Source organism: Mobula birostris, chromosome 14 (assembly GCF_030028105.1).
Source record: "Mobula birostris isolate sMobBir1 chromosome 14, sMobBir1.hap1, whole genome shotgun sequence".
Lineage (NCBI taxonomy): Eukaryota > Metazoa > Chordata > Chondrichthyes > Myliobatiformes > Myliobatidae > Mobula > Mobula birostris.
In genome coordinates, this window is record NC_092383.1 from 44558321 (window position 1) to 44579335 (window position 21015).

The 21015-nt window shown below is 44.8% G+C and overlaps 1 protein-coding gene across 5 annotated transcripts in view; it reads left to right on the plus strand.

Annotated features, from left to right (window-relative positions):
* rab27a (RAB27A, member RAS oncogene family) overlaps positions 1 to 21015 on the plus strand; it is a 191634-nt gene that overhangs the window by 117780 nt on the left and 52839 nt on the right. For all 5 annotated transcript variants that reach the window (XM_072278470.1, XM_072278473.1, XM_072278474.1 and 2 more), the window contains one exon: positions 20545 to 20717. In XM_072278470.1, the coding sequence (XP_072134571.1) occupies positions 20565 to 20717 (153 nt within the window). In that variant the 5' untranslated portion in view covers positions 20545 to 20564. The remainder of the gene's footprint in view (positions 1 to 20544; positions 20718 to 21015) is intronic.

Genomic DNA, 21015 nt, shown 5'->3' on the forward strand with positions numbered 1-21015 from the left:
ATAAAGGGAGCCTTTTCTGGTTGGCTGCCAGTGACTAGTGATGTTCCACAGGGATCAATTCTTTTTACATTATAGGTCAATGATTTGGATGATACAATTGATGGCTTTGTTGCAAAGTTTGAGATGATATAAAGATAGGTGTAGGGGCTGGTAGTGCTGAGGAAGTAGTGAGTCTACGGAAGGATTTGGACAGATTAGGAGAATGGACAAAGAAGTGGCAGATGGACTACAGTGACAGGAAATGTATGGTCATACACTTTGGTAGAAGATATGAAAGGGTTGACTATTTTCTAAATGGAGAGAAAATACAAAAACAGAGGTGCAAAGGGACCTGGGAGTCCTTGTGCAGGATTCCTTAAAGGTTAATTTGCAGGTTGAGTCTGTGGTGAGGAAGGCAAATGCAATGTTAGCATTCAAGAGGACTATAAAAGCAAGGATGTAATGTTGAGACTTTATAGACTGGTGAGGCCTCACTTGGAGTATTGGGAGCATGTTTGGGCCCCTTATCTTAGAAAGGTTGTGCTGAAACTGGAGAGGTTTCAAAGGAGGTTCATCAAAATGATTTCAGGATTGAATGGCTTGTCAGATGAAGAGTGTTTGATAACTCTGTGACTGTATTTACTAGAATTCAGAAAATTGAGGGGTGACCCTAATTGAAACCTGTTGAATGGTGAAAGGCCTTGATAGAGTGGATGTGGAGTGGATGCTTCCTTTGGTAGGAGAGTCTACCGCCAGAGGAAACAGCCTCAAAATAGATGGGTGTCTTTTTAGAATGGTGTGGTGAACCTGTGCAATTTGTTTCCACAGACAGCTGTGGAGGCCAAGTCTTATTGTATATTTAAGGCAGAGGTTGATTGATTCTTGATTGATCAGGGCATGAAGGAATATGGGGAAAAGGCAGGAGATTGGAGCTGAGAGGAAAATTAGATCACTCATGATGAAATGGTGGAGCAGACTCAATTGGCCAAATGGCCTAATTTTGCTCCTATATGTTATGGTCTTATAGGTTTCGGGGTATTTGGGGACATGTGATAAAATAGACCAAATTCATCAGCGTTTCCTTAAGGAGAAATCTTGCCTGACAATTCTGTTGAAAGTCTTTGAGGAAATAACAAGCAGGACAGATAAAGGAGAATTGGTGGATGTTGCTTACTTGGATTTTCAGAAGGCTTTTGACAAGATGCCACCCATGAGACTTTAACGAGATAAGAGCCCATGGTATTACAGGAATGATAGATACAGTAAAAGGTTGGCTGACTGGCAGGAGGCAAAGAGTGGGAATAAAGGAAGCCTTTTTTGGTTAGTTGCCAGTGACTAGTGGTGCTCCACAGGGCTGGTGTTGAGACTGCTTCTTTTTACGTTATATGTTAATGATTTGGATGACAGAATTGTTGGCTTTGTGGCCAAGTTTGCAGATGATACAAAGATAGTTGGAGGAGCAGGTACTGCTGAGGAAGTAGAAAGGCTACAGAAGGACTTGGATCAGGAGAATGGGCAAGGAAGTAGCAGATGGAATACAGTGTTGGGAAGTATATGGTCATTCACAATGGTAGAAGGCATGAAGAATTTTCTTTCTGCCCATACAAGGAGTCTCTAGGCTCCTAACACAGACTCTTAGGCTCTCAGCATTACCCTGCTGTTAAATTCTCTGCTTTGAGAGCAGATGTTCTATTGCATAAGCTGGAAAAAAATTCAGAATTCTGAAGTGCAAAGGGACTTGGGAGTCCACCTGTAGGATTCTTGAAAGGTTAACTTGCAGGTTGAGTTGGTGTTAAGGAAGGCAAATGCAATGTTTGCATTCATTTTGAGAGGACTAGAATGCAAAAGCAAGGATATAGTGCTGAGGCTTTAAAAGGCACTGGTGAGACTGCACATGGAATATTGTGAGCAGTTTTGGGCCCCTTATCTAGGAAAAGATGTGCTGGCATTGGAGAGGGTTCAGAAGAGATATGAGGAGAGTTTGAGGGCTCTTGGTCCATCGCTGGAATTTAGAAGAATGAAGGGGTATCTCATGGAAACCTAGTGAATATTGGAAAGCCTGGATAGAGTGGATATGGAGAAGATGTTTCCTATGGTGGGAGTGTCTAGGACCAGAGAGCACAGCCTCAGAACAGAGGGACATCTATTTAAAATAGATGAGGAGAGATTTCTTTAGCAAGAGAGTAGTCAATCTGTGGAATTTATTACCACAGACTGCTGTGGAGGCCAAGTCATTTAGTGTATTTAAAGTGGAGGTTGATAGATTCTTGGTTAGTCAGGCCATCAGAAGTCATGGAGAAAAGGCAGAATAGTTGGGTTGAGGGGTAATAAATCAGCCGTAATGGAATGGCAGAGCAGACTTGATGGGCTGAATGGCCTAATTCTACTCCATCTTGCAGTCTTATGGCAAAGGACAAGTCAAAAGGATGTTCTCAAGCCACTGTTGGAAATAGTGCAATGTTCCCATGTAATATTGGCCAGTGGTCGTCGGCCAAGAGTCAAAGGGGAGAAGTTAACAACAGGTTAGTGCTGAAAGCCCAGGACCCTGTGTCAGGAGCACACAGACTCCCTGTGTGGGCAGTGAAAGGCGCACATCACCTCACCCACTGGCCATGACGATATTCGATCTTGAGGGACTGAAGAAGATGAGGACATACGCAGATGGACTGAAAGGGGTGTCAGCTACAAGTGCAGGTCCTTCGCAGGTTAAGAATGCTTGAGTGCAGCCCATATGTAGGAACGGGGCTCCAGGAAATGGGTGGGATAGATTTGCTGGCTGCTGCGTCGTTGCAGGCATCTTCTGCTGGGCGGGAAGTCAGCTTGCAACAACAGCTGAATGTAACTTCACACCGTCTCAGTTGTCCAGTGTCTTCATTTACATTGCCGTGCTGCTACTTTTCCCACTTGTGAAGTGTTCTGCTTACAAACAGTTTATGGATGGAATCCTAGAAAATACATGTATTGACGATCTGTGACATCTGCAATGTGTTTGGGTAGATCCACTAGAGACTTGGGGAGTGTGTGTGTGTCACTTCAAGATGGCAGACTGTCAAACATTGTAAATTCAGCTTGTCTCTGAGAGGAATGAGCGTGACCATTGAACAATACAGTAAGATTTTAAGCTTCTTTTCCATCCTGGCTCTCGAGTTAAGTGATTAATCCCCCGCTCCTGCTTTCTCTTGTTGCCTGTAAGATTTGAAGGAGTATTGTATTTAGAACCATAGAACCATAGAAACTACAGCACAGAAACAGGCCCTTTGGCCCTTCTTGGCTGTGCCGAACCATTTTCTGCCTAGTCCCACTGACCTGCACACGGACCATATCCCTCCATACACCTCCCATCCATGTATCTGTCCAATTTATTCTTAAGTGTTAAAAAAGAACCCGCATTTACCACCTCGTCTGGCAGCTCATTCCATACTCCCACCACTCTCTGTGTGAAGAAGCCCCCCCCTAATGTTCCCTTTAAACTTTTCCCCCCTCACCCTTAACACATGTCCTCTGGTTTTTTTCTCCCCTTGCCTCAGTGGAAAAAGCCTGCTTGCATTCACTCTATCTATACCCATCATAATTTTATATACCTCTATCAAATCTCCCCTCATTTTTCTACGCTCCAGGGAATAAAGTCCTAACCTATTCAACCTTTCTCTGTAACTGAGTTTCTCAAGTCCCGGCAACATCCTTGTAAACTTTCTCTGCACTCTTTCAACCTTATTTATATCCTTTCTGTAATTTGGTGACCAAAACTGAACACAATACTCCAGATTCGGCCTCACCAATGCCTCATACAACCTCATCATAACATTCTAGCTCTTATACTCAATACTACGATTAATAAAAGCCAATGTACCAAAAGCTCTCTTTACGACCCTATCTACCTGTGACGACACTTTTAGGGAATTTTGTATCTGTATTCCCAGATCCCTCTGTTCCACTGCACTCCTCAGTGCCTTACCATTAACCCTGTATGTTCTACGTTGGTTTGTCCTTCCAATGTGCAATACCTCACACTTGTCAGTATTAAACTCCATCTGCCATTTTTCAGCCCATTTTTCCAGCTGGTCCAAGTCCCTCTGCAGGCTCTGAAAACCTTCCTCACTGTCTACTACACCTCCAATCTTTGTATCATCAGCAAATTTGCTGATCCAATTTACCACATTATCATCCAGATCATTGATATAGATGACAAATAACAATGGACCCAGCACTGATCCCTGTGGCACACTACTGGTCACAGGCCTCCACTCAGAGAAGCAATTTTCTACCACCACTCTCTGGCTTCTTCCATCGAGCCAATGTCTAATCCAATTTACCACCTCTCCATGTATACCTAGCGACTGAATTTTCCTAACTAACCTCCCATGCGGGACTTTGTCAAAGGCCTTACTGAAGTCCATGTAGACAATATCCACTGCCTTCCCTTCATTCACTTTCCTGGTAACCTCCTCGAAAGACTCCAACGGATTGGTCAAACATGACCTACCACGCACGAAGCCATGTTGACTCTCCCTAATAAGCCCCTGTCTATCCAAATACTTGTAGATTCTGTCTCTTAGTACTCCCTCCAATAACTTACCTACTACTGATGTTAAACTCACCGGCCTATAATTTCCTGGATTACTTTTTGATCCTTTTTTAAACAACGGAACAACATGAGCCACTCTCCAATCCTCCGGCACTTCACCCGTAGACAGCGACATTTTAAATATTTCTGCCAGGGCCCCCGCAATTTCAACACTAGTCTCCTTCAAGGTCCGAGGGAACACCCTGTCAGGTCCCGGGGATTTATCCACTTTAATTTTCCTCAAGACAGCAAGCACCTCCTCCTTTTCAATCTGTACAGTTGCCATGGTCTCACTACTTGATTCCTTCAATTCCATAGATTTCATGCCAGCTTCCTTAGTAAATACAGACGCAAAAAACCTATTTAAGATCTCCCCCATTTCCTTTGGTTCCGCACAAAGCCGACCACTCTGATCTTCAAGAGGACCAATTTTATCCCTTACAATCCTTTTGCTCTTAATATACTTGTAAAAGCTCTTTGGATTATCCTTCACTTTGACTGCCAAGGCAACCTCATGTCTTCTTTTTGCCCTCCTGATTTCTTTCTTAAGTATATTCTTGCACTTCTTATACTCCTCAAGCACCTGATTTACCCCCTGTTTCCTATACATTTCATACAACTCCCTCTTCTTCTTTATCAGAGTTGCAATATCCCTTGAGAACCAAGGTTCCTTATTCCTATTCAATTTGCCTTTAATCCTGACAGGAACATACAAACTCTGCACTCTCAGAATTTCCCCTTTGAAGGCTTTCCACCTACCAATCACATCTTTGCCAGATAACAACCTGTCCCAATCCACGCTTTTTAGATCCTTTCGCATTTCTTCAAATTTGGCCTTCTTCCAGTTCAGAACCTCAACCCTAGGACCAGATCTATCCTTGTCCATGATCAAATTGAAACTAATGGCGTTATGATCACTGGAACCAAAGTGCTCCCCTACACAGACTTCCGTCACTTGCCCTAATTCGTTTCCTAACAGGAGAGCCAATATTGCATCCCCTCTAGTTGGTCCCTCTATATACTGATTTAGAAAACTTTCCTGAACACATTTTACAAACTCTAAACCATCTAGACCCCTAACAGTATGGGAGTCCCAATCAATGTATGGAAAATTAAAATCCCCTACCACCACAACTTTATGTTTCCTGCAGTTGTCTGCTATCTCTCTGCAGATTTGCTCTTCCAAGTCTCGTTGACTATTGGGTGGTCTGTAATACAATCCCACTAATGTGGCCATACCTTTCCTGTTTCTCAGCTCCACCCACAAGGACTCAGTAGACAAGCCCGCTAATCTGTCCTGCCTGAGCACTGCTGTAATATTTTCCCTAACAAGCAATGCTACTCCCCCACCTTTCATTCCTCTGCCTCGATCACATCTGAAACATCGGAACCCTGGAATATTAAGCTGCCAGTCCTGCCCCTCCTGTAGCCAAGTTTCACTAATTGCTACAACATCATAATTCCACGTGTCAATCCACGCCCTCAACTCATCCGCCTTCCCTGCAATACTCCTAGCATTGAAATATATACACCTCAGAAAATTTTTACCACCACTCACAACCTTTCTATTAGTGAATTTGCTTAAACTTTCAACATCATTTATTTTCACCCCAGCCACACTGTCAGCTCTGGCACTCTGGTTCCCATCCCCCTGCAAATCTAGTTTAAAAGCCTCCCCAATAGCCCTAACAAACCTCCCTGAAAGGATATTGGTCCCCCTGTGGTGCAAGCGTAACCCATCTCTCTTGTACAGGTACCTGCTTCCATCACAATTTCATAGTATTATCCTGAATGCAACACAGAGTTTATTAATCAAACAGTACTGGAATAAAACTGGATGTGCACCTTGCTGGCCTGAAGCGTCTGTCCTTGGACGTGAGCAGTGATGGTCTAGGGTGGGTGTGTAGGAGCTGGGAGTGGCTCCGTACTGCCGATGCCCACAGCTGGTCTGCCACCTGCCAGAGCTGAGCTTTCATCATCCAGAAACCTTTAAAAATATTGATTTATTTCTAAAAACAATGCTGTCAAACATCCCAAAACATACATGCAATGAAGGACAATGAATTAAAATGTTTTTAGAATTTGCCTGCCTTTTATTTTGCAAGTCTACAGTCCTCACCGAACCAAGTGGATCACTGATCCCACACAAGATCCACCCAGCACAGGGATCAAAGAGGGGATTAATCCAGAGTAAATACTGGGGGATTAATTTGAGCTGGAAAGCCTGCCAGTTGGTAAGGATGATCGCAGCATTTCTTGGAATAAAGTGAAAGGCTTTGCATTTTGTTTGATTCAAAATGCCATTGTAATATGTATAGTAGTTTGGTTTGGAACTGGCAGCAGTTGCCAGTCCCTTCTTGAGCACTCAAGTGCTTTTCTTTTCTGTTACCCTGTGCAGCTTCAAAATTACACTGATTGAAGCTGAATAATGTATTAACTTTCACAGGTACAATTTGTCATCCTTCCAAAAGCTTATGATGTTTAATTAAAAACCATTTCCTTAGCAGCACTATCTTCCTTGAATCTACACCTGTCCTTTTCAAAGTGATTCCTTGGCAACTTAATGCCTGGAACTCGTTTGGTGAACTATTTGTTATGCAACTTTCTAATCGTTTCACAACCTGCTGATAGTGCTTTGAACAACTCTCTTTTCGGTTTAGAGAACGCAAATTTTATGAGTAATCTTTGTGTACAGGGATTTACTGTACAGGATTTATCATTTGATTTGCATACACAGTTTATACTATATCTGCATAGTATGAGATTTTGTTCTTTCATGGTGTTGCTTGATCTAACTGTAACTGAAACTTTTCACTGGTCCCAGTCTGCATGTGTATGTCATGGTGCCTTGGCAATTGGACCTTTAGCAGTGCCCTCCCCTTTAATTTGCAGTCTGTAGTGTTTGATCAGCTCCTTGCAGAGAAAGACAGCTTCACACAGACCAAACTGCTCCCTTCACCCTGTTAATAAAGCTACAGGATGCGGTGTTACACAGCTGTTTTAGGTGAGCCTCAACAATCATCACTGCATCCCTTTAACTCTCCTGAGCAAAGTGCATGCCGTGGAAGGAGATGGATAAAGGTCTTATTCCCTTGAGGGCCACACACTAGGTCACTGTTATACTAAAGTTAGGATTACCGACCATTCTGTGCCCAGACTGCTTTTCACTAAATCTCTTCACTTGGTTGTTCTTCTCCTATCTGCACACAGGCAGAGGCTAAGGAGCAAAGCTCCAGGGATGAGGATGACAGAGGTGTTTGCAGGAGGCAGAGGAATGGCTACGGGATCGCTTCGAGTCGATGGACTAGGCTGTGTGCAAGGGCGCCTCTGTGGAATGAATGAATACACCAAGGTGGTCAATGACTTTACTAAAACTGTTGTAGATGAGCGTGTCCCCACAAAATCATTCCGAGTTCTCCCCAGTCAGAAGCCCTGGATGAACCATGAGATCGGCAAAATGCTGAGGGACTGATCAGAGGGTTTCAAGTCCCGTGGCCAAGAAAGTTACAAGAGGTCCAGGTACAATCTCTGGAAAGCCATCTCACGAGCAGAGTGACAATTCTGGATGAAACTTGAATCAACGAGGGGGGCTTGACTGTTGTCAGGGTTTGAAAACAACTCCTCTTAAATCAAGTCAGCTAGGGGACCACAGGGCTTCACTTCCAGATGAGCACAATGCCTTGTATGCTGGCTTTGACTGTCAAAACTTGGAGGGGCCATCACAAACTCCCAACAGTCCTTGATGATCCTGTGATTTCAGTCTGTGAGGCCAGCCTGTGAGTATCCTTCAGGAGCGTGAGCCCACGAGAAGCATCTAGCCCAGATGGATTACTTTGCCAAGTACTAAAAACTTGTGCTGATCAACTGGCTGGAGTTTTCACTGAGATCTTTAACCACTTGCTTCAGCAGTCTGAAGTACCCACCTGCCTCAAACAGGCTTCAATTATACCAGAGCCCAGGAGAACGTGGTAACTTGCCTCAATGACTATCATCTAGTAGCACTTACATCCACAGTGATGAAGTGTTTTGAGAGGCTGGTGATGAAACACATCAACTCCTGCCTGAGAAGCAATTTGCATCTGCTCCAATTTGCCTACCAGGGCAGCAGGTCCGCAGCAGGTGCCATCTCACTGGCTCTTCACTCAACCCTGCAACATCTAGACAACTGTGCATGAAGGAGCTTCAAGGAAGGACCATCAGGGGATCTTGTTCTCATCCACAGAACCACCTTTTGTTCCCCTAACCAACTAATCCCCATCACTACCACTTGCCTCTTCTCCCTTTCCTTCTGTGGCACAGAGAAAGATCGCTGTGGATAATGACTAGGTCATTCCCCCCCACCCCCCCCAACAAAAATATCCAAACAGTATACCTGTTGTTGAGGGGAATGGCCACAGGTACTCTGCCACCGGCTGTCTACCTCCTGTGTCCTGCACCTTGGGTGTAACACCCTTCCTGTGTGCCCTGTCTTCGAACCCTCGGCTTGCCAGATGATCTGGGGTTCCTCCAGCTCCAGCTCCGGCTCTCTAACACAGTCTGTTTGAAGCTGCAGCTGGACCCACTTGCAGGTGATTTTGTCAGGGACACTGGAGGTTTCCTGCCTTCCCACGTGCAAGCCTCTCCTCACTAAAGCCTCGATGAATCAAAGCCTCAACTCCCCGTTCCAACACTGGCCCACTCACACAATGGCTGATCCACTTAAACCTAACTTCTTTTTATTGGAACTTACCAAGTGTTTAATTATGTGCAATCCAATGTCTCCTCAGGGCTGTGACGTGCAAAATATGCCAGCTGACCTTACTCGCTTCATTTAAACTCTCTCTCCCTCCAAGCAGTCTGGTGTCTCATTGGGACTGTGGCATGAAAAATACTTTCTGTAGTCAGTACCTGGGAGGTCACCATTAAGCAGAAATTCAACTAGACCAGCATGTAAACACAGTGGCTTCAAGATCAAGTCAGTCTGGGCAAATGCCTCGCCTTCTGCCAACTCCTCACCATCCACAAGGTACAAATTGCAGTCATGATAGAGTATTTTCCGCTTGCTTGGATGAGTGCAGGTCCAACACTGGAGGTGCTCAACACCGTCAAGACTAATCAGCTGTCTTGATTGGTATCACAGCCATCCCTCTCCCCGTTCATTCTCCACACCACCTGTGCACGGTGTCTCCATCACCAAATGCACTGCAGACAACACGGGCAGCACCTCCGAACCTGTGACTTAGTCTAGCATGTGGGCCAGGAACACTGGGAATGTCGGAACACCACCACCTGCAGGCTCCCTCTCCAAATTGCACACAATCAAGGAGGGGAGGAGAAGATGGCGGCGCAACACAGCGTGCGCGGCTACTCCGAATTGATATCGTATTTGTTAAATAGGGGCCGTGCACAATCCTGTTTTGATGGAGACGGATGGGAGGAGCATGGAGGAACGTCTGGAGAAACTTCTGAAATGCCTGCTTCGCTGCCGCTGCTACTGTACAATTGAGAATCTCTGGAGGGTAAGGCCCCAAATCCTCGGCATCGCCTGTTGCCAGGGCCAGGGTCAAGGTCGAAACGCTTGGCAGAGATGGTGCTTGGTGTCGGAGGGCTGGTTGGAGGCTTGAATTTTTCGGATGGACTCAGAGTTGGACTGTGGTGGGGTGCTTCCAGGATGCTGCATTGGCAAGTTTGTGGCGCTGGAAGCTCATGGCAGGAAGACTTTCTCCCTTCAACCGTCTGTGTGATATGATGGGACTTTTGAGAGACTTTGAGACTTTTTTTTACCATGCCCATGGTCTGTTCTTCATCAAATTACGGTATTGATTTGTATTGTTGTAACTATATGTTATAATTATGTGGTTTTTGTCAGTTGTTTTTTTTTTAGTCTTGGTTTGTCCTCTGTTTCTGTGATATCATTCTGGAGGAACAAATGTATGCATTACTAAATGACAATAAAAAGGGACTGCGTGTCCTCATAATCTAATCTAATCCTGATTTATAAGTATATCTTGCTGGTCTTTAAGTGCTAGGTCTAAATTCTGGAATCCCTCACTAGCCGTTCTGTGGGCTCAACAACAGTGCTTCAGAAAAGAGGCTCAACACCACTCACCATTTCTGGGACTCTGGCGGATGGGCAATAAAGGCCGTCTTTGTCAACAATGAGAAGTGTTAATAAAATCCATTGTTTTGTTGTTTTTGTTTCGGATGTGTACAAAGTCCAGTGTATTAACTAAAATGGATGAATTAAAAATGCTAAATATTATCTAAACATGAATATTTGAAACACATGGGGAAATTATTTTTATTGTGACCCTGCCTTGTGTCTGTCCTCTTGCATTATGATCAAAGGCTGGGTGATATTTCCCAAACTCTCTTCCACCATTGCTTCACTTCCCCATGTGTTCATGACCACAAGCTCCCTCTCACTCGAGTGTTCAGACAGTGTGCCACCTAGCAACTCTTACGAGCAGATGGTTTCCATTGCGGAGGACCACAGTTTAGGTGCAAGATTTGTCCCCTACAATGAGTTCTAGCAAGAATGAACATCTATCTCTGTCACCTTAGAGAGTGTTCTTGTTTCTGTGTCACTGGGACTACCTCATCTTTCCGCAGGGAACGGTCTCTGCTCTGCTCTGCAGTACTGTTGAGGTTCCAGGTGCATTTTGTAAGGAGAATCAAATATTTGAGCCCAGGCTCATTCAGAAATTGTGGATGGAGCAAGAACAGAGTCCAAGAAAATAATTCCCTGAGATGTGTGGCTAGGAAGAGGCAATGGGTTTTGAAATGTGAATGTGACTGCAGTATTTCACTGCATGGTGGCCGTGTGCTGAACCTGATTCTGAAACATCTCCCAGTTTGAATAACATGCAGCTTGCAGCCAGTGATTCAGAGATAATGGACAGTTAGTTTCCTAGTCATGAACTAAATGAATCTTCTAACCTTCCCGTCACTCTGGTGTAATCATTTCAAAAGGATCGTCAGGCTTGCACAACAGAGTGAGGAAGGAATGTAACACATCTTGCCTAAACATCATGACTAGCACAATACACACGGTATTGGGGGTAAGGTATTGGTGTGGGTGGAGAGTTGGTTAGCAGACAGGAAGCAAAGAGTGGGAATAAACGGGACCTTTTCAGAATGGCAGGCGGTGACTAGTGGGCTCAGTGCTGGGACCCCAGTTGTTTACAATATATATTAATGACTTGGATGAGGGAATTAAATGCAGCATCTCCAAGTTTGCGGATGACACGAAGCTGGGTGGCGGTGTTAGCTGTGAGGAGGATGCTAAGAGGATGCAGGGTGACTTGGATAGGTTGGGTGAGTGGGCAAATTCATAGCAGATGCAATTTAATGTGGATAAATGTGAAGTTATCCACTTTGGTGGCAAAAATAGGAAAACAGATTATTATCTGAATGGTGGCCGATTAGGAAAAGGGGAGGTGCAACGAGACCTGGGTGTCATTATACACCAGTCATTGAAAGTGGGCATGCAGGTACAGCAGGCGGTGAAAAAGGCGAATGGTATGCTGGCATTTATAGCGAGAGGATTCGAGTACAGGAGCAGGGAGGTACTACTGCAGTTGTACAAGGCCTTGGTGAGACTACACCTGGAGTATTGTGTGCAGTTTTGGTCCCCTAATCTGAGGAAAGACATCCTTGCCATAGAGGGAGTACAGAGAAGGTTCACCAGATTGATTCCTGGGATGGCAGGACTTTCATATGAAGAAAGACTGGATGAACTGGGCTTGTACTCGTTGGAATTTAGAAGATTGAGGGGGGATCTGATTGAAACGTATAAGATCCTAAAGGGATTGGACAGGCTAGATGCAGGAAGATTGTTCCCGATGTTGGGGAAGTCCAGAACGAGGGGTCACAGTTTGAGGATACAGGGGAAGCCTTTTAGGACCGAGATTAGGAAAAACTTCTTCACACAGAGAGTGGTGAATCTGTGGAATTCTCTACCACAGGAAACAGTTGAGGCCAGTTCATTGGCTATATTTAAGAGGGAGTTAGATATGGCCCTTGTGGCTACGGGGGTCAGGGGGTATGGAGGGAAGGCTGGGGCGGGGTTCTGAGTTGGATGATCAGCCATGATCATAATAAATGGCGGTGCAGGCTCGAAGGGCCGAATGGCCTACTCCTGCACCTATTTTCTATGTTTCTATGTTTCTAATACTGCTCTTTTCCCATGTACCCACAACCTGACAGAATTACTTCAATGCGTTCCGAACATATACAGGACTGGCGGTAAATTGACTTGAGTAGATCAAACAAGAGAAACATAGAAAATAGGTGCAGGAGTAGGCCATTCGCCCTTCGAGCCTGCACCGCCATTCAGTATGATCATGGCTGATCATCTAACTCAGAACCCTGTACCAGCCTTCCCTCCATACCCCCGATCCCCTTAGCCACAAGGGCCATATCTAACGGCCTCTTAAATATAGCCAATGAACTGGCCTCAACTGTTTCCTGTGGCAGAGAATTCCATAGATTCACCATTCTCTGTGTGAAGAAGTTTTTCCTAATCTCGGTCCTAAAAGGTTTCCCCTTTATCCTCAAACTGTGACCCCTCATTCTGGACTTCCCCAACATCGGGAACAATCTTCCTGCATCTAGCCTGTCCAATCCCTTTAGGATTTTATACATTTCAATAAGATCCCCCCTCAATCTTCTAAATTCCAACGAGTATAAGCCTAGTTAATCCAGTCTTTCATCATATGAAAGTCCTGCCATCCCAGGAATTAATCTGGTGAACTTTCTTTGTACTCCCTCTATGGCAAGGATGTCTTTCCTCAGATTAGGGGACCAAAACTGCACACAATACTCCAGGTGTGGTCTCACCAAGGCCTTGTACAACTGCAGTAGTACCTCCCTGCTCCTGTACTCGAATCCTCTTGCTATGAATGCCAGCATACCATTCGCCTTTTTCACCGCCTGCTGTACCTGCATGCCCACTTTCAATGACTGGTGTATAATGACACCCAGGTCTCGTTGCACCTCCCCTTTTCCTAATCGGCCACCATTCAGATAATAATCTGTTTTCCTGTTTTTGCCACCAAAGTGGATAACCTCACGTTTATCCACATTAAATTGCATCTGCCATGAATTTGCCCACTCACCTAACCTATCCAAGTCACCCTGCATCCTCCTGGCATCCTCCTCACAGCTAACACTGCTGCCCAGCTTCGTGTCATCCGCAAACTTGGAGATGCTGCATTTAATTCCCTCATCCAAGTCATTAATATATATTGTAAAGAACTGGGGTCCCAGCACTGAGCCTTGCGGTACCCCACTAGTCACCGCCTGCCATTCTGAAAAGGTCCCGTTTATTCCCGCTCTTTGCTTCCTGTCTGCCAACCAATTCTCTATCTACATCAATACCTTACCCTCAATACCATGTGCTTTAAGTTTGCACACTAATCTCCTGTGTGGAACCTTGTCAAAAGCCTTTTGAAAATCCAAATATACCACATCCACTGGTTCTCCCCTATCCACTCTACTAGTTACATCCTCAAAAAATTCTATGAGATTCGTCAAACATGATTTTCCTTTCACAAATCCATGCTGACTTTGTCCGATGATTTCACCGCTTTCCAAATGTGCTGTTATCACATCTTTGATAACTGACTCTAGCATTTTCCCCGCCACCGATGTTAGGCTAACATTCCCCGGTTTCTCTCTCCCTACTTTTTTAAAAAGTGGGGTTACATTAGCCACCCTCCAATCCTCAGGAACTAGTCCAGAATCTAACGAGTTTTGAAAAATTATCACTAATGCATCCACTATTTCTTGGGCTACTTCCTTAAGCACTCTCAGAGAACATCTGCAGATGCTGGAAATCTAAGCAACACACATCAAATGCTGGAAGAACTCAGCAGGCCAGGCAGCATCTATGAACAAGAGTAAACAGTTGACAATTTGGGCCGAGACCCCTCTTCAGGATTGCAAAAAAGATGAGAAGTCTGAGCAAGAAGGTAGGGGGAGGGGAAGAAGTACTAGGCAGTAGGTGATAGGTGAAACCGGGAGTGGGGAGGGGTGAAATAAAGAGCTGGGAAGTGTTTTGGTCAAAGAGATAAAGGGCTGAAGAAGGAGGAATCTGATAGGAGAGGGTAGAAGACTATGGAAGAAATGGAAGGGGGCGGAGCACCACAGGGAGGTGATGGACAGGTGAGGATATAAGGTGAGGGAGGGAAATGGGAATGGAGGATGGTGGGGGAGGCAACTACTGGAAGTTGGGGAAATTGATGTTCATACCGTCAGGTTGGAGGCTACCCAAACGGAATATAAGGTGTTGCTCCTCCAACCAGAGTGCGGCCTCCTCACGACAGTGGAGGAGGTCATGGACTGACATGTCGGAATGGGAATGGGAGGGAGAATTGAAATGGGTGGCCACTGGGAGATCCTGCTCTTTCTGGTGGACAGAGGGAAGGTGCTCGGCGAAGTAATCTCCCAATCCACGTTGGGCTCACTGATATATGGGGACCACAGTGGGAGCTCCAGGTACAGTAGGTGACCCCAACAGACTCACAGGTGAAGTGTTGTCTCACCTGGAAGGACTGTTTGGCGCCCTGCATGGTAGTGAGGGAAGAGCTGTAGGGGCAGGTATGGCACCAAATTTTCAATCCTTTCTACTGGAAAGAGTTAAATTTTCACTGGTGAAAAAAAAAACCAAAGGGTGGGGGCACAGCGTGGAGATATGGGGAAGCTGCCAACATTTTTTCTCATCAATCCTCCACCTCCAACATCTCCCTGGGATGCCAGGACTCAGTTTCAGATCTCTTCCTTTGATCTTCAACCAGTGATTCACAAGAATCTGAGGCCTGAGGCCTCCGTTGGTCAGAGATCACCATGGATATTGTATCCTAGCTGTCTAGATACACAAGCCTGGGCAGTACGATATGGGGAACAAGCTGTTGCCCATGTAGCAAGCTCCCCCTCTGCACATATCTGGCGAACCCAGAGGAACGACAGAGACCGATACAGTTTAGTATCAACAGCATCACAGGAGTTACCAGTCCGCACTGAAAATGTAGGGCTGCTTTGGGAACCCTTCCAGCTCTGGATTTTTCCTTCGTGTTTACTTCCGAAGCCTTCCCCATGAGTGGTTGTAGCCGCAAGGCAGTGCAGGTTTGAGATCAAAGTTTTCATTCTCCTAGACGAGCTGTCAACCACAGCTGATGAACCCCATCTGCCCAAAGCGACTGGTTTTAAGGTACCAGTAACCTGCCTCTTTGCACCTTCTCCTGTCAGTAGAAAAGGTTGCACTGGGCTTAGTAGCTAAGCCACATGTGAAGGCCAGGAGCTGTATTTGGTTGTCAGAGGCTATTTGAGGCACATGCCATTTTGGAGCATTTAATGGGTGGTGGGAACTTGTCCCCATTAGCACCCCCAGCTATAACAACCTTAAGGAAACCCAAAAATATTTGCATAAGAAGAGCTTACACAGCAGTTCACACTGCAGACAATGCTCCCAGGGTAAAAGATATTTGAAGCATATTCCTATTATGTAAATGAGATGCATTCATGAACAAATTTGAGGATGATGGCAGATACTTCGGCAACTAAGCACTGGCAGAGAGCGTTAAAGCGGCAGCTTGACTTCAACTTGGCAGAGGTTAGAGGTTGTTACTGAGAGCCAGGTATGGATGGTCAAAGTTCAAAGTAAAATTTGTTATCAGAGTACATACATGTCCGCACAGACAACCCTGAGATTCCTTTACTGTGGGCATACTTAGCAAATCTATAGAACAGTAACTGTAAACATCAGGAACTTAACTGTAAGCAAACTGTGCAAACACAGATATAAATGGCAATAAATAACAAGCACGAAATAACAGCATAACAGAGTACTGAAACGAGTGTAGCTATCCCCTTTTGTTCAAAAGCCTGGTGGTTGAGGAGTAGTAACTGTTCTTGAACCTGATGGTGTAAGTCCTGAGGCACTTGTACCTTTTGCCTGATGGCAGCAGTGAGAAGAGAGCATGACCTGGGTGGTGGGGGTCCCTAGTGGTGCTGGTGTTACAATATTTCTCAGCGGATAGTAACCTGACTCGAGTGACGTCTGAGCGAGGAGGAAAGGAGAAATTACCTTATTGTCAGTTCTGCTATCTGTGACAGGCAGCCATTGGTTAAACAATCATGTGTGTTTGACTGACAAGAATGAAAAATGTAAAAAGAAATGTCAGAGGCATAGAAATCTTGTCATAGAGCCATACAATATGGAAACAGGTCCTCTGCCACCCATCCGTCCGACACCTTCTGTGCTTGGGTGATGCCAGACACTTCTGAAATGCTGTCAGTGACCTGTGCAATGTTTTGTAACTCCAAAAGCTCATCAAAAGAATAACACTGGAGCTGGGATAACATGTCTACTTCGTTTTACGTTTAGTGAGACACGCACATATGACATGGTGGTGTATTGACATGCCATTCACGTACAGTACTGTGCAAATGTTCTAGAAACATGTATATAGCTAAGGTGCCAGAGACTTTTGCACAATATTTTAGTAATTTTATATATTGTGCTGTACTGGTGATGCTGCAAAAAAATTTTCATGACGTACATGGGTGATGATAAATCTGATTCCGATTTGGGTCTCTTTTGTGGACTGAGAGTGGAAAGGGGACGGGGAGAGGGGAATACTGGTTGAGAAAAGGTGAAAAGAGAGAGGAAGAAGTGGGAAGCACCAGAGAGACATCGTGTAATGATCAATAAACCAATTGTTTGGAATCAAGTGTCCTTGCCTGGTGTCCCAGGGATGGGTGTGTCTGCAGCCACGCCACTCCCTGCCTCTGCACACCTTCTCTGCTACCTGTCTCACACCCCACTCATGGTGCTCCACCCTTTCCCATTCCCATCATCCTTTGCTCCCGCCAGATTTACAAACTCACCCTCCAATCCACATTAACAAATACAGTACTGTGCAGAAGTCTGACACATCCTTTTTCTTTGGGGCATCCACCACTGCTTGAATTTTCGCAACCCATTTGTGTAATGCTTGTGGGTCAATGGTGTGACCACAGTAAGTGATGATTTGGACTCTTCTTCCGTTTTCATCTGTAGGTAGGCTTCAGTTAATTCCACTTTGCTGAAGTGTTTCCCTCCAGAAAGGTTGGTAAAGATATCTTTTATCCTAGGAAGAGGATATTGATCTACTTTCAATACTGGGTTGCTGGTGACTTTAGAATCCCCACAGCACCTGACACACATTTCTACTTGGATAATGGCACCACTGGCTCCACTGAACCTTGGAAAGAATTCCTTCAGCTTCCATGTGATCTAGGATAGAACTTTATCACAGATGATATATGGAACTGGGTGGGCTTTTTAAAACTTGGTTGTGCCTTTTCATTTAATACTTCTTTACCCTTGACATTTTTGAGTTTTCCAATGCCATCCTTGAGGAGTGCCGTGGTATCATCCAGTACCTTTCCTAATTCACTTTCAGTTGACTCTATTACAGAGGATGTGGCATGCAAAAGGTAATGAATCTCCAATCAAGTTGTAGTTGTCTCAGCCAATCATGGCCCTTCAATGCTGGCCCTTTGTTTTTACCGCACACTAGCCTAATGTGGCTTGTTGATTGTTATATTTCACTGTCATGAATGTCATTCCCATAGGAGTTATCTTTTCTCCAGTATAAGTTCTTAATTGGATATCTTAGTTCAATATCTTTGAAATGCCACTTAAACTCATTTTGTGTAATGACTGAAACGGCCGAGCCAGTGGCTAAGTAATTAATGTGCCGTTCACTTCCGGTGTAAGCCATATTGCTTGTTGCTTGTTCATTTTCACATTGTAAACCTCGAGGCTAGCCACTCCTGTGTCAATCTCACCATTATCAGATTATCAGAACATCAACAGCATGTTTTTTTTGAAACTGCAGCCTGACTTTTTTATTTTTTTCTCTTCCCTGTGCAGTCCATTTATTTTTGTCTGCCCGACATGCTGTTTGTATGTGTCCTACTTTGGTACGTTCTCTGCAAGATTTGCCTTTAAAGCTGCGTTTGGTCTGGTGTATGTGAGCATCTGCCACAACGGTAACATTGGCATTTAGACAGGCACATGAACAGGCAAGCTGTAGGAGAATGTGGTCCTAACACAGGCAGTATTCTTTAAGGAATGGAGAAATGAACCCAGTATGCTTATAGGAGGTGTAGGCATTCAGTCCTGCTGACTTTGAAGGGAGAGCTACCGACTTCACCTGGTGAGCAAGACACCAAACCAAAGCATTTCCGAAAAGTCGGATTGAGTTATCAGAGTTTCATGGCATTCATTTTTATTCTGGAGCTAGATTTGTAAGCTGCTTTAGTATGTCTGCCTCCTATTGTTGCCATGAAATCATAGGGAAAAGCTCTTTTTAATAACTTACTCGTTCCAGCTGAAGTAATGTGTTGCTTTCGGCTGGTTTTGCCTTAGGTTTTAATCACTTCTGGCTCAGTGCCTGTGAGTGAGGTTCTTTGTAGTTTCTGGGTCACCTGTTTCATTGGTGGTTCTTGTTACAAGTCGCTGCCACTGCTGAAGAATGTTGAACTTCGTCTCTCCAGCTTCTCATGAGATGGTCTTGTGAAGCAAGTGGCAGTTCCGTGCCTCTCGGGGCTGTCTGTTTGATCTCATTTGCAGACTGGAATGTTAATGCCTGTGGTTAGCAGTGCAGTAAGTGTTGTTCATAGACTATTTCCTGCATGGTCTAGTCCATTGGGAATGGGCAGATTGCCTCTGGTACGCACTGCTACCCTGCAGAACTGCCACACTGTTGATCCTTCTGTACACTGACGGATAATAGGAAATGATATCTGTCCTGGCTGTCTCTGCACCCTCGGGTGCTCCACGACTGAGTGTGAAGAGGCTGCCAGTTGAACTTTACCATAGAGACCTCTGGGTGGGGAGGCAGTGTAATTGAAGGGAGGGTGAGATGGCATTCAATCAGAGGCGACAAAGAAAGCTGTTGGATCCAGGTGGTGTTATGACACTTGGAGCAACCATAGTCCAGGAATGGCCACATTCACCAAGGTGAGACCACACCTTGGTAGCAAGGTCATATCACTCACTCCAGTCCACCCAATCCCACACATTCTCACCGTTCGCCCTCCTCCCACACCAATACCAGCCCACCATCCCACCATCCCCACCCAATCCCAGCTGACAACACTGAGCCTGGGCCCATTCAGCACTCTAAGTGGCAGCAGGGTATGCAAGAGGTTTACCTTGCATTTGCAGTGCAGGCAGTTCCTCCGTAACAAGACTGTTGCACTCCAAAGACAATGCTCATTTAAAAAAAACAATTGTGTCAGTGGGAAGAGGTGAGTTGGGAGCTAGAGAGTTCCAGGCTTTCAGTAACGTAGTTACTTTACCTGCAGGACTTACAAAGATAAAGGTGCTTTTAATAGTTATATGTTTAATCTGTTGCTCCAAACTAAATGCTACTAAAGACTGTATTATGTGGATTAATAAAATATTCTTACACAGTTAACAATAGAGGTGAGGGCTTATCAGTTTCCAGTGGCCTCCCACAATGAAACCAACAACCTGTGTTCTTAAGAGGTTTTGGTGTTTGATAGCTATGGGGAGATTTAATGGAAACAGGGCTTATTTTCTCAACACTGCTTTTTGACATCTTTTTATCCTACTTGTCAATTTCCAAAGTAACTCTTAAGTGCTTCTCCCGTTTCTGGTTGAAATCATGTTGTAGTCAATTTGGCCCTGTCATACAAACTGTGTTCCCCAATTCATCATTTGTGTTGTATCCAATTTGTGTTAAGTTATAGCAGAGCTACCTAGAATGTGAGTAAGGTAGGGGCTCACCTGGTTCAGTGTGACTTCCCTGTAGGCAGTTGTGTGTGAATAATTGACTGACTTTACAGCATTACAACCTGAAGGGTACCGTTTTCGTCTTAGCCTTGGTGTTGTGTTTTCCTGTTGTGATCATTAGTTGTGTTTCAATGTTACCAAGTTGACAAGGGTTTGTTTTGATGGTGACTTGGTCAGAGACAATTTGAAAACATCTCCTTCTATGTTGCAGACTCACAGTCAGTGCTCGCCATGTCTGATGGAGACTACGATTATCTCATCAAGTTTCTAGCACTTGGAGATTCTGGAGTAGGAAAAACCAGCTTCCTGTATCAGTACACAGATGCCAAATTCAACTCCAAATTCATCACCACAGTTGGCATTGACTTCAGAGAAAAGCGAGTGGTAAGTTAAACCTGATACCAGAATGTCAATGTTCTCTCTGGAGTATTGTGGCAATGGTTCAACATTACCTCTGATCTTTTATTACCTTTAGGACCCTTTATCACATTCTGTACCCGTATTAACAATTCAGATTTTGTCCTGAGCCAGTACCTGTTGAGTTTGGGTGTAATTATTTTACAAACCTTCAACTTTCAACAAGAATTAATTTTTGTTAAGGCAAGTGTTCTGCAGTGATAGGAGCAGGTTCTGTTAATTCCACATTTCCTGGGGCATTGCACTGCAGCACCAGCTCCACATG